The sequence below is a fragment of the Osmerus mordax genome, chromosome 1, assembly GCF_038355195.1.
Source record: "Osmerus mordax isolate fOsmMor3 chromosome 1, fOsmMor3.pri, whole genome shotgun sequence".
NCBI classification, from domain to species: Eukaryota; Metazoa; Chordata; class Actinopteri; order Osmeriformes; family Osmeridae; genus Osmerus; species Osmerus mordax.
The window spans coordinates 19,383,443-19,395,404 of record NC_090050.1 but is presented as its reverse complement, the minus strand read 5'-3'; the positions used below and the strand labels follow the sequence as shown (position 1 = coordinate 19,395,404).

At 41.9% G+C, this 11,962-nt stretch overlaps 2 protein-coding genes across 4 annotated transcripts; one reads left to right on the top strand and one right to left on the bottom strand.

Annotated features, from left to right (window-relative positions):
* Positions 1–43: 43 nt before the first annotated feature.
* patz1 (POZ/BTB and AT hook containing zinc finger 1) lies at positions 44–6,259 on the top strand. Of its 3 annotated transcripts, XM_067242266.1 has the most exons (6): positions 44–1,373; positions 1,511–1,574; positions 1,804–1,975; positions 2,712–2,870; positions 4,317–4,529; positions 5,205–6,259. In XM_067242266.1, exons 1-6 carry the CDS (start codon positions 142–144, stop codon positions 5,681–5,683), a joined length of 2,319 nt encoding a protein of 772 aa, XP_067098367.1. In that variant the 5' UTR covers positions 44–141; the 3' UTR covers positions 5,684–6,259. The 3 variants fall into 3 exon arrangements, with proteins under 3 accessions (XP_067098367.1, XP_067098349.1, XP_067098358.1); XM_067242248.1 differs by lacking the exons at positions 2,712–2,870; positions 4,317–4,529; XM_067242257.1 differs by lacking the exons at positions 2,712–2,870; positions 4,317–4,529; positions 5,205–6,259 and adding an exon at positions 2,106–2,696.
* Positions 6,260–8,023: 1,764 nt separating this feature from the next.
* Positions 8,024–11,416, bottom strand: LOC136950642 (solute carrier family 2, facilitated glucose transporter member 11-like). Its single transcript, XM_067245083.1, has 12 exons — positions 11,340–11,416; positions 11,124–11,222; positions 10,477–10,637; positions 10,124–10,248; positions 9,837–9,966; positions 9,546–9,694; positions 9,260–9,447; positions 9,025–9,135; positions 8,768–8,869; positions 8,609–8,684; positions 8,360–8,487; positions 8,024–8,218 (listed from the first exon to the last, which is right to left on the bottom strand). The coding sequence occupies exons 1-12, from the start codon at positions 11,361–11,363 to the stop codon at positions 8,024–8,026; spliced, it is 1,488 nt and encodes a 495-aa protein (XP_067101184.1). The 5' UTR covers positions 11,364–11,416.
* Positions 11,417–11,962: the final 546 nt, after the last annotated feature.

Sequence of the window (11,962 nt, the reverse complement as noted above, 5' to 3'; positions counted from 1 at the left end):
ACATTTTAGATGCTAAGGAGAAAGGAGGGGTGGTTTTCGTTGGTAAATTTTTTATATTTAATTTACCCCCAAAGAGTTCAAAACATTCGTTCCTTTCTCCACCCCTTGTTGCAAACATCATAACTATTGAATGAATTCGGCATGGAGAAAATAGTGGAACAGTCTTGGAATTCTTCCTACACCTACCAGGTGAGCAAGCATAGCGCGGAGATGCTACACAACCTTAACATTCAGAGGAAAGATGGAGGCAGGTTTTGCGATGTGATCTTGCGCGTCGGTGAAGAGAGCTTTCCTGCCCACAAGGCGGTACTGGCCGCGTGTAGTGAGTACTTCGAATCGGTCTTTGGCTGTCAAACAGAGGGCGACAGCGAGGCAAAGGAGCTTGAAATGCATACCATAAGCCCTAAAGTTTTTAAAGACATTCTAGACTTTGCTTACACTTCTAAGATTGTGGTACGCCTGGAATGCTTCCCCGAGTTGATGACAGCAGCCAAGTTTCTGTTAATGCGATCAGTCATCGAGATATGTCAGGAGGTAATAAAACAGTCTAACGTACAAATTCTTGTTCCACCTTCACGAGGAGGGGACTCCAGCTTGTTCCATTCAGGAGCCCCGGATTTGGGCTTCCAAGCGACTCAACAGGATATGCCAAATGGTACTGAAATGTTATCAAATGGCTCAATTTTTTCTAACATTGGACAACCGCACAACTTGGATGGAAACAGTGATACGTCAGTGGTCGGTAGCCCTTCGTCAACAATGCCAGTTTTGCACCCTGCTGGTCTTTTGCCAGTGTCTCCATCATCAGAGATGACGGGGAATCATTTTCAAGAGGATGTCTCGCCTGGATCTAAACGAGGCAGAGGGCGGCCAAAGAAAGGGACAGTCATGGAGCCTATACATTTTAATCACAGCACCCCTAAAGACAATGGCTTATTTCCTTGTAGAATTTGTGGGAAAGCATTTACAGAGGCGACACGCTTAAGAAACCACGAAGCACAGCATGGAGCATCCACCGGTGGTGTAAACAGTAGCAGCGATACCTTGCCCGCTGCAGACGGCCCTATGTTGATATCTCAATCACAACCAGGTCTGTTGGAAAATGGAATATCCATGCACGGCATCGAAGATAACAGTCGTAAACGTGAAAGGACGAGACGTCACGTTGGTTGTGACATTTGTGGGAAAGTTTTTCGTGATGTTTACCACCTGAACCGACACAAGCTTTCTCATTCCGGAGAAAAGCCATACGCGTGTCATGTATGCGGCCTTCGTTTCAAACGCAAGGACAGAATGTCATACCATGTGAGGTCACACGATGGCTCCGTAGGCAAACCTTACGTGTGTCAAAGCTGTGGGAAAGGGTTTTCAAGGTAAGTACATATTTGGATAGAATACCTTTAAGGACATGATCAATTATCGGGAACTTCGATGTTCCTTGCAACCAGATCCATGCAATTCACACTCGGTTGTGTCAGTATGGTAATCGTTTCTGTCTTGCTATATTTAGGCCAGACCATCTGAATGGACACATCAAACAAGTTCACACAACAGAGAGACCCCACAAGTGCCAGGTAAGACTATTAAGATTCTCTCTGGAAATATGATATCTTAGGTAGCAATTTTGGCTCTGTCTAAACTATTGACAGTTCATGTCTGAAACATTGCTAGAATGTCTAGACCCAGGTTTCTGTGGGCCTTTTTTAATTGTCTGAATGATCTGTGCTTTGTACAGTGTCTCTTGCAATGCATGTCAAAAAATCTATGAAATCCTCCTTTTCTTGTGCCTTGTTTTCTCTCCAGATCTGTAATGCCTCCTTTGCCACGAGAGACAGACTGAGATCCCACCTGGCATGCCATGAGGACAAGATCCCCTGCCAGATTTGTGGCAAATTCCTCCGGGCTGCATATATGACCGACCACCTCAAGAAACACAGTGAAGGAACTCACAATTACTGTGGCATATGCAACAAAGGTAAAGCCTAATGTACATCAGCCACTTCACTTAATGCCATGTCTCTGCCGTATGTCTGTTAAGATGGTATTCAGTGATGTCTTGACATTGCTAACAATTTGTTCGTGTTTTATTAATTGCGTGCTATTAGCATTACTAACCCACATTTTTTATCCAATGCCAAACAGTTTGTCTAAAGGGGTTGTAGTAAGGCCACAAATATTCAGACTATTGAGTTCTAAAACTTTTGTTGAAAATTAGACATTTGAGGCAGACTTGTTTTACCTGAAAAGTACACTTTACACTTGTGAGGAGGCTGTTCAACCAACCGGTCTCTTTGCGTTTAGTATCCCTGGAAAACGGTTACCAGATCGTTATTTAATTCACATTGATACAGAACAGGGTTTTTTAAAGGTTTTTTTTGCATGCCAACTACTCCAAAATACAAAAATGGCTAGGTTTGCAAAACTTGCATATCCTGCCTTTCAATGGCAAACTAGTACTGCAGGTAAGGGCTGCTTCAAGGATACATGCCTACATATGGCCAAATATGAGAAATTGTATGCAAGGACCTGAAGCAGACCCCATACATTTCAGTCATGAAAATTTGCCAAAACTCGTGGGTACTCTACAAAAGTTTATGTAGGTTATGTACCATTGATCTGTGGTTTCAGAAGGCAGAATACTCTCCCTTTCATATCCAGCGGTGTGTAGGTCTGCAATTGCCTTTTGTTGTGTGTTCTTTTCCTGGACCTAGGTTTCTCCACAGCATCCTACCTTAAGGTGCACGTAAAAACGCACCATGGCTCACCTCTCCTCCCCGCTGCCACAGCACACAGCTTCCCTGAGCCGCGGGGGGAACTGCCGATGCACAACGGCGCTCCTTACCACACAGGACGCCAGTGCTCAGTGGAAGGCAAGCAGCCGCCCACCCTGTCTTCAGCATTCGTCTCTTTTTCCTTTTATCATCTGCTGCCTGGAGGTGTTGCATCCCTATAGCCATTCCAAAGCTCTACCAAAAGCATACATAAAATAGGCACACTATCACATGCTTTTGCCTGTCCGGTAACCATTACGCTTAATCTAAAAGGATCCATCTGCTGTCTGTCTTTCCATGAGCTAACAGGACTTTTTCATAAAGGAAGCACCAAACAGCGGCACTTGTGGTCTCTAGATGAGGCTAGCAGGTGTAGTGTCAGCCTCTACTTAAACGTCAATGCACTTGTCGTCTGTGATTCATGCCCAATAAGGGAAGGAGAAACAGGTCTGGAAGGAATTGTGTATAATGGTTAAGATAAGATGCTACGTTGACTTTCCTATTTCACAAAACAGCCCATGTATGTGGGCAGCATTGAGACCTGATCATCCCTATATATCATCCTCTAATCTGACTTCTCCATCTCTTTTCCTAAATAATGACAAAACAAAGCTTGGGTTGGATTTACCTTAAGTGTCGCTGTTGGATGCAGATTATTTTCAAAATATTGCCATATCTTTGGAAAAATCTAGTTATCTTGAGGAAAAAAACGTATAAAAATGTGTTTTAGCATACTTGCATTGTTTTGGGATCTTTTTTTGTGTTGGATCTGTTTTGCCATAGTAGTTGTTTGGCATGACAACATGGTGAATGCTCTGTGCTGCTTCCTGTTATGTTTCTCACATGGTGGCCACTGGTACGCTCTGTTGCATGAACAGCTGTGTATCAGTTGAATGTACACAACAACCTGGATTCAATGGAGCTTTTTCATGTATATTATTGCCATGAAAACCAGCAACCTCTGGCTAGTAGGATCATTTACCTTGTATTGTCTACCTATTTGTGAATCAGTCCAAGAAGTGCATTGATGCAGCACTTCAGATTGAGCTGAGCATCACTTGCACTTGAAATGCAATGCCACACAGTTTCCATTTGAAATGGAGAAGGGCGTTCTGGAAACATGCACAATGTTGGGGAAGCAAAGAAGTGTGATAAACAAAATAAGTGCCCCATAATCTGGTTGGTGGCTTAAAAGGCACTGCAAATTATTATGATGAACTTATCACAGACGAATTGCAAATAATAATAAAAAAATAAAATAATAAATAGCAACCCAAGCACTATATAGTATACCTCCCAAAAGGCATCTGCTGGCTTGGCAAGTAATAGAGGAAAAAGTTTCATTCACTGAGTTTTTTTTCCTTGTGGTTATTTAGTCAGTTTCCATTTTAAGAGAAGTACGGCAAACCTGCGTAGCTTAGGTTTGCCGTAAATGGTGTAGCTCAGATCTGATGTCATGGTAACAACGAATGTTGACTGTATAGTTTCTGTGGCCTTTGCTGTTATTTCTGTCCACATCTGTCTCGGGGGCGGGTGTTTGTGTAGACCTGTGCACTACTCGCCGGCTGCTGGTCACCTTCCCTGAGGCAGAAGGTCGCTTTCGAGGGTTTTCTGGACCCCCAGTTCTCTCCCAGCCCTGCCCCCCTACCTTGAGCCTGCAGCCTGAGTTGCTCTTGGGAAAGTCAGGGGGTGCGCCATATTTCTGGGAGTGTCGCTCTGGCGGGGCGCCTGGCTTCCCTTTCCACGGGCCTCTCGCAGGTCAGTATGGGCCAGCAGGAGGGCGGGTGGGAGCTGAGCGCTGAAACACCCTATTGATTGGTTGAGCACGATACTAGCCGTGCTGCTGGAAGGATTTGGGCGAGAAGTATCCAGCCACTATGAATGCATGGGCAAGGAGGTGACTGGAATCAACATACTGTGAGAGCATGTTGCAAAAAGTTGGCTGTAATTTAATGGCTTGTCTCTGTCTTAAGATGTAAGCAAATTATTCCTTTATGAGATCAAAATGCATGTATAATCTGGTTTCAGGTCATTTTGATATATGTATGGTGTAAGAAATAAGTTGTTTTGTTATTGTCTTGTAGAGCTATATTTAAAGGTATGATGCTCTTTCCATCCCTCACAGATAAAGGAGTTCTGGGACCAATCCTTTGGAGATTTCTCTGGATGCATCACTTTTCTTTTCAACATGGAAAACTTAACTTTGCATAATAATTTCAGTTGATATTGTTGCAGGTGGTGGCCAACTGGAGTACTTCTACTGAGTGAGGAGCTATATGTTGAATTGTGTGTAATTACTAATTTGAGTTTTCCCTCTTCCCCGTTTTTATGCCCTACCCTCATTTTTCTTTCTCTCTTTTCCTGGCCACCTCCTCTTGCTCTCTCTTCCTCCTGCTCTCCACAAACCCCCACCCCACCATGTGTTTTCCTCAGACGGGCAGGAGAATGTTGGGAAGTGCCCCCATCAGGAATCTGAAGAGTCAGACCCTTCTTTTGGGGAGCTGTCGAACGGGGATGAGCTCAAGTCTCCACACAAGCCTGATGGTGAGGAACAGGGGATGACGCCTCTAGCGTGCAACGGAGCCTCTGCTGGTGCTTTGGCATCACCAGGGGGCACCAAAGTCAAGACAGATTTAGAGAAAAAATTCCCTTGCAGTGACTGTGGCCAGGCTTTCCGTACCAAGTCCTACCTCAACAAGCACCAACACAGGGTGCACAAGGCTCCGAAAGGCCATAGCAGTACAGCGTCTGGGTTAGGGGATCTTGCCCCCTCCCTAAGCTCACCCTTTTCCCCTCAACAGAATATGTCCCTGTTGGAGTCTTTTGGCTTTCAGATAGTACAGTCTGCTTTTGCCTCCTCGCTGGTGGACTCTGAGGCAGGCCACAGTGGGATTGGCCTTGGGGAAAAGTGACTCTAGTGCTGATGAGTCTGTGCGAACTGCCTTTCTCCAGATGAGGTCTAGATTTGATCAGTCACCTGGCATTCAGCATCTCAGCTTAACTAGACTTTCTTGGAAGACTACTCTGCTGTTCAGATATTCATAATATTTTGTCATGTCTCTGTATTATGGGCTATAATTTGTTGATATTTACCATTTTGGAGCTAAATAAATTGTAAATACATTTTCTTTACATTAAGCAACATCATTGATTTGTCTACCAAGTTATACCCATATTTGCTTTGCTCAGTTTATTTAATGACTTTACTCTCTGTAATGTATAATCAAGCCCTTTCAATTCATTACCAAAAACTCATGTTATCTACTTGACAAATAAGGATTTTGCAAAAAGCATTGTCAACACTAAAGAGACCAGGTAATTAGCAGACAATAAGACTTAACAATAATCCTTTGCTACCAAGCTTTTGAAAACACATTTAAAACAATCATATCAAATCTTGCAGTTGTGGCCCCGTCTTCACTTCATAGCACCTGGCTGCTAGAGGCTTGAGATGAATCCCTAACTACACTGCAGCAAAGCCAATTCAGACCCCCCCCCCCCTACACACACACACACACACACACAAAAAGAAAAGGGTAAGGATTATGCCCATTGCCTCAAGCGATTTGAGAATGTTTAGCTCTGGAATTCTAAGATAAGTTTGTTTGTTGGTCACGTAATGTGAAATCAATTCTGCATTATAAACAGGGACCAAATTCAGGTTTGACGATTGAAATTGAGAAATGTAGAGTATATTTTATTAACTTATTCATTGCCCTGTTTGCTTTGTGCAACTTTTTTTAATTGTTTATTGAAATGTTGATGTAGTCTGCTGATATAGCAAATTTTTCTAAGTTATGTTAGAATCAGGAGGCCTAACTGGTAGTATAACAAGTGTAAGCGAGCGTGCTAATTTTGTCTGCGTTTTATTCTCTCTGATATGCTTTTATTGTCTTATAACATCAAATTCAGTTGATTGATCAAGCTCCGTACATTCCTTTTTTATTTATAGTTCTATTGTTGTGATTGTAACAAGTGTATATTGTATACACTATACATGTATATGATCAAATAGGGAGCCTGTACATAGGTTAATGTTTTTTCCTTGTCCATTATGTAGTTGGATGTAGATTTTGCTTATTTGAAAGTAACCACACTGCACACCCAGTGAACAGTGTTATATACTCTGTTCTAGTATAATTATGTGGGTTTGATTTGGGATGGAATGTTGTCCACTGGATGGTGACAAGTAGTATCACTGTTCATTATAAACACTGTCACCTTGCTTTGGTAGTGCTTACTCTACCTGTAGCATAACTCGTGGCTTGACCAATCAGTCTGCCTAGGCCATTAGTACCCTACTTTGAGCTCCTCCATAGGGATGCGCTTGCATTCTCACTGTGGATGGAATACAAGTCAGCCCCAGACTTATTTTATGTTATTTATTGGATGAGTGAGAGACGTTTAGAAATATGCTCTTATGCTACAGTCGGTAGTTGTGGCACAATGGAATGGCTCACTGTTTATATATACTGGCTGTCTGGTGGTGTTGTTTCTCACCCATGTTGGTACTCGGTGTATGGGATGTTTTTGTGTGTGATTTTGTAGATACTCTTACTGTTTTATCATGTTATTTTGGTCTGTTGCAAAGTGCCTTCCAAATACTGATAGTGCACAGCAGTGGATTAAAAAGGACCTCTTTTTTAAAAGGTAAATCATACAAGGAGTGACTTGCATTGACACTTTTGTATAAAAACATGCACACACAAGATGTACAGTATGTTAACTCTGTATTTTATCATTGTATTCTGCAAGATTGTTCTTTAAACATGTGAGTTACATGTTTTGTTATAAATCTTTGGACATATTTCAATATAAGCATACTTTTCTATAGATGTTTGTTTTTGTACTCAGTTTTTGAGTCTGTTGTCTCCTATTGCTACAGAGGTGAGCGATGAAATAAACATTTATTTGAAACTCTTATTCAGTTCTGTTACATTTTTCTGTTAATTATACTATTTGTGGTTATATTGTTCTGTGGATATAAGTGAAATTCACCTTGAAACTGTGGACACAATAACAAATGACAGTGATATTAGGTACTTTTGTTTATTTCCAATCATGCTCAAAACCTTCAAGTTTCAACAAAAGTGGAAACAGTGGTTTTGGTTGTTCATGATAGTAAAACATGCTGATTTTTAAATTCAGTTATAAGATCAGTTAAGGACAAGCATCTCAAAGGTAAAGCTAATTAAATTACAAATGAAACGGTGTGTGATGTGGGCTTTCAGAATTTTTAATTATACACATTTTCAGAATTTTGTTACAAAACCAAAGCTAGCCTTTTCTGTGTCAGATTTCCTGTTTTTGTAGTTCAGTTTGTTAAAGTCTTCCGTGATATCCATAACAGTTTTCTTAGTGGTTTCAGGGATGAAATATAGCATGAATGCTGCACTGGAAATGCAGTAGACCACAAAGATCAGGAAGCAGAACTCTCCCATCCCATCCTGTGTGAGCCAAAAAATTACTAAATTAGCTGTGTGACTGAGCTATGGATCTAATGTTTAGTCAACAAATGTAGGAAGAAAAACATAAAACAAATGAGCTATCACAGCTAACCATATGTTGAGTGTTTGGCTGATTCTCACCACTATGTAGGGGAAGAACATGCCAATGAGGAACAGGCCCAGCCAGTTGACAGTGCCGCTGATCACATAAGCGGAGGGACGCCAGGCCTGCAGGAAGAGGTCAGCCGGAAGAGCCATTGCCACTCCACCTAAAAAGCAAGAGTTACATGACAGTGTGCATGTACCACACAAGCACTACACGTATGAACTATCCACTCGAATCCAGTGAATACAAGCCTATGTGGAATCTGGTATGTCCATGAAACTTACAAGGCCCAAGTCCATACACACAGATGACTGAGAAGATAAGGGTGATGTTTATATACGGCATCCAGAAATAGAGATCCTGAGGAGAAAACAAAGCTGTATTTCTTCTCATATATGTTTAATGAACAGGCAGCATATGAAAATTAAAGCGGTACAGCATACCTTGAAATACAGCATGGCAATCAGCACAGACATGATGGCCCCCATCAACAGGTACCCATAACCCATCAGATTCTTCCTGCCAGCACGGTCTATCAACAGGGACTGAGACACAACAGTCCTCTTTCATTACAGGACAGATGTACAGTGCAATATTTAGGCTTTTTATTTACAAGTGGGACAGTTCACGTGAATGTCTCAATGTATGATTCCCACTAGTTTTATTTCTGTCCTAATGTGTGTCCTGTTGCAGTACTCACACAGAAACTGACGGCAATGAGCTCTGTTGCCCCAATGCCAATGGACAGGTACTGCATTTTATCCTCTGCGACTCCAGCTTCACGGAAAATGTCAAAACAATAGAAATACAGCTAATAGACAGGAAGACAGGAGAGAAGAGGGAGGACATATGTTTACTAACGATGAAGGAATTAAAACGGGTACATTATTACTTCAGTGGAAACTTTATATTAACGGTGGAAAAAGTTGACTCACAGCATTGATTCCACAGAACTGAACACCAGCACAAGGGAAAACCAGAGCCAGCGTCTGCCATCTTACACAGCGGGATCGCAGCACGTCCAGCACTGTCTTAGTCTTCAGACCCTGGGAGCTCTCTCTTTCCTTATCCATGTCATCTAACTCAAGCTTCAGGTCATCCTCTTGCCATAACCACTGTAAGGCTTAAACACACATACATATACACAGACACATACATATAAAATATAACGTACACATAGAGCCAGATACATTTTTGCAATAAAAGGCCTTGTTCACATACCTCTTTTGCAGCCCTCAGTGTCACCTTTGTCAATATAGAGGTATCGAGGTGCTTCAGGAAAGAAAGGCAGGGCCAGGAGTTGAAGGACAGCAGGCAGGCCACAAAGGCCAAGCAGAAATGGCCACATGTCATCTCTCCCTAACAACTCCCTGCAAAAATGATGAAGAGGAGGAGTTGGGGACAACATCGCTGCTGTCAATATCAACTTAGCAAAATAGTCATTAGTCAATCATTAATTAAGTAATCATACCTAGTTTAACCTTTTGATGATTCTGACTCGGATATACTGACCTGATGCCTAAAATTTGGCCTAAAATCTTCCCAAGTCCAATGAAGATGGAGCAAGTGAGACTCATGAATCCTCTCATTTTCTTGGGAGAGCTCTCGCCCAAATACATCAAGTTTACACTCAGCCCAAGGCCTAAGTTAAGAGAAAGACAGCCAGAGACATATGCTTTCACAAACAAAGAACCTGATGACAAATACGAGTTTGATCCTGTAAATGTTAGAACCACGCACAAACCAGTGGAAACAAACACACATATGCATACATTTATACACAAAAACATAACACTCACCAGCATTGTATCCGTAGAGAAATCTGCCCAGCAGGATCATCTCAAAAGACTTGGCCATGGGACTGAAGACCATAACAAGAGCTGCTACAATGGCCACCACATTGTTAAATAACAGGGCTTTCTTCCTACAAAAAAAAATTGACATCATACACTGCTGAGATGATTATAGACTTTGTGTGTGTGTGTGTGTGTGTGTGTGTGTGTGTGTGTGTGTGTGTGTGTGTGTGTGTGTGTGTGTGTGTGTGTGTGTGTGTGTGTGTGTGAAAGCATGTATAAACGCATGTGTAACCGCGTGTGTGTATTATTACTGTGGGTTGGGGGTGTAATATTTGTGTGTTTGTATCTCACTGCACCTGCCATGGACAGCGGGAAGGCTGCCACTGTGGATAGCTCCGAGCCATCCACCCAAACTGAATACAGACACAATGAAGGACCAGATGAGCATGTTGGTGGAATCCTCCACTGGAACCTCATACCGGCCCAGCCATGTTTGGTTCACAAAACCTTGGATATGCTGCAGACGGAGAGATATGCCTTTCTTTAGCATACTAAGATGGACAGTTAGAACATACGTTTATTTCAATTTGTTTATTATTATGTCACTCCTACCAGGGCTTTCACAGAATCACATTCAGGTAGGCTACATTAATCACAGGCCAGTAGGACTCCACTGGTAAGTCAGGAGTTAAACGTAAAGGAATCAGTAATATTTGGAGAACTGAGAATATTCTCTCACCAAGAAAGGGAATTTATGACATTCTATGAAATTATTTTCTAACAAAAAACACATGTTGGCTGACCAGCATGCGTTTCATTCTCATTTCACAAAGGTATTGTCAGAATCCAAGTTCATCACAAACTTGCAATATTTCAGTTGTTGTTTTCAGTATGTTCATACATTTAATTATTAATCTAAAAAGTAGGTGTCTCTGTTTTGAAAGACAATTTCAGTATCACACTCACTGAGACATACTTGCATAACCTCATGCCATCGACTAACCTGTGCCGGGGATGCCATGATGGAAACTTGGATCCCATACTGAAATGATCCTCCAATTCCCAAGACTAACATTAACAGGTAAAGCCTCCAATACTGCACCTATAGAAATGGAAAGAACACATCGACTGTTTTTCAAAAGTCACGACACATTGAGTTTATACATGAACCCTGACACAAGTGACAGTGTTGTTGATGGTCATAAAGTGTCCTTCTTACCAATTCTTTCAGAGTGTCTTTCATGTTTGCAGTGTCTCCCTGGCTGCTGACTGGCACTGGAGAACAAGCGTGCTGTGGACCCACCTGTAGCTTTGGATGAGGAGGATACACACAACATAAAGGGCCATTATATCTCCACCCATGGTCAAACATCAGTTAGCCTGGGTTGGTCATTTAAACCATTAGTGCAGAATAAGTTAACAATATGTACAGACAACGGGATGGAACCTGGGCCAAACTGGATCTTATCTGGTTATTACCTGCAATAACAGCATCATGTCCATCGCTTGTAAATTATTTCCCATAGTTTAGCTTGTGGGAGGGTTATAGGGGTTTCTTGTCTGAACAAGAATGACTTACCCATTGTTTTGTTGGTGCATCCAATAGTAAGCTTGCAAGACAGCTGGATTTGCGAGATCACGACCACATGAGAATCTATCTGGCCAACCTCCATCCATTATCCTCCAACCTTCTCCATTTGTGGCCTAACCACAGAGGTTTGGACCAATCAACATATTTTAAAGAACTACTGGCAGCTGTGGTTGTGGTTGAAGTTGACATTTGATTTGGAAAGTGATAGACAGATAGTTCATCCAATCACCTGTCATGTATTTTGTACGGAT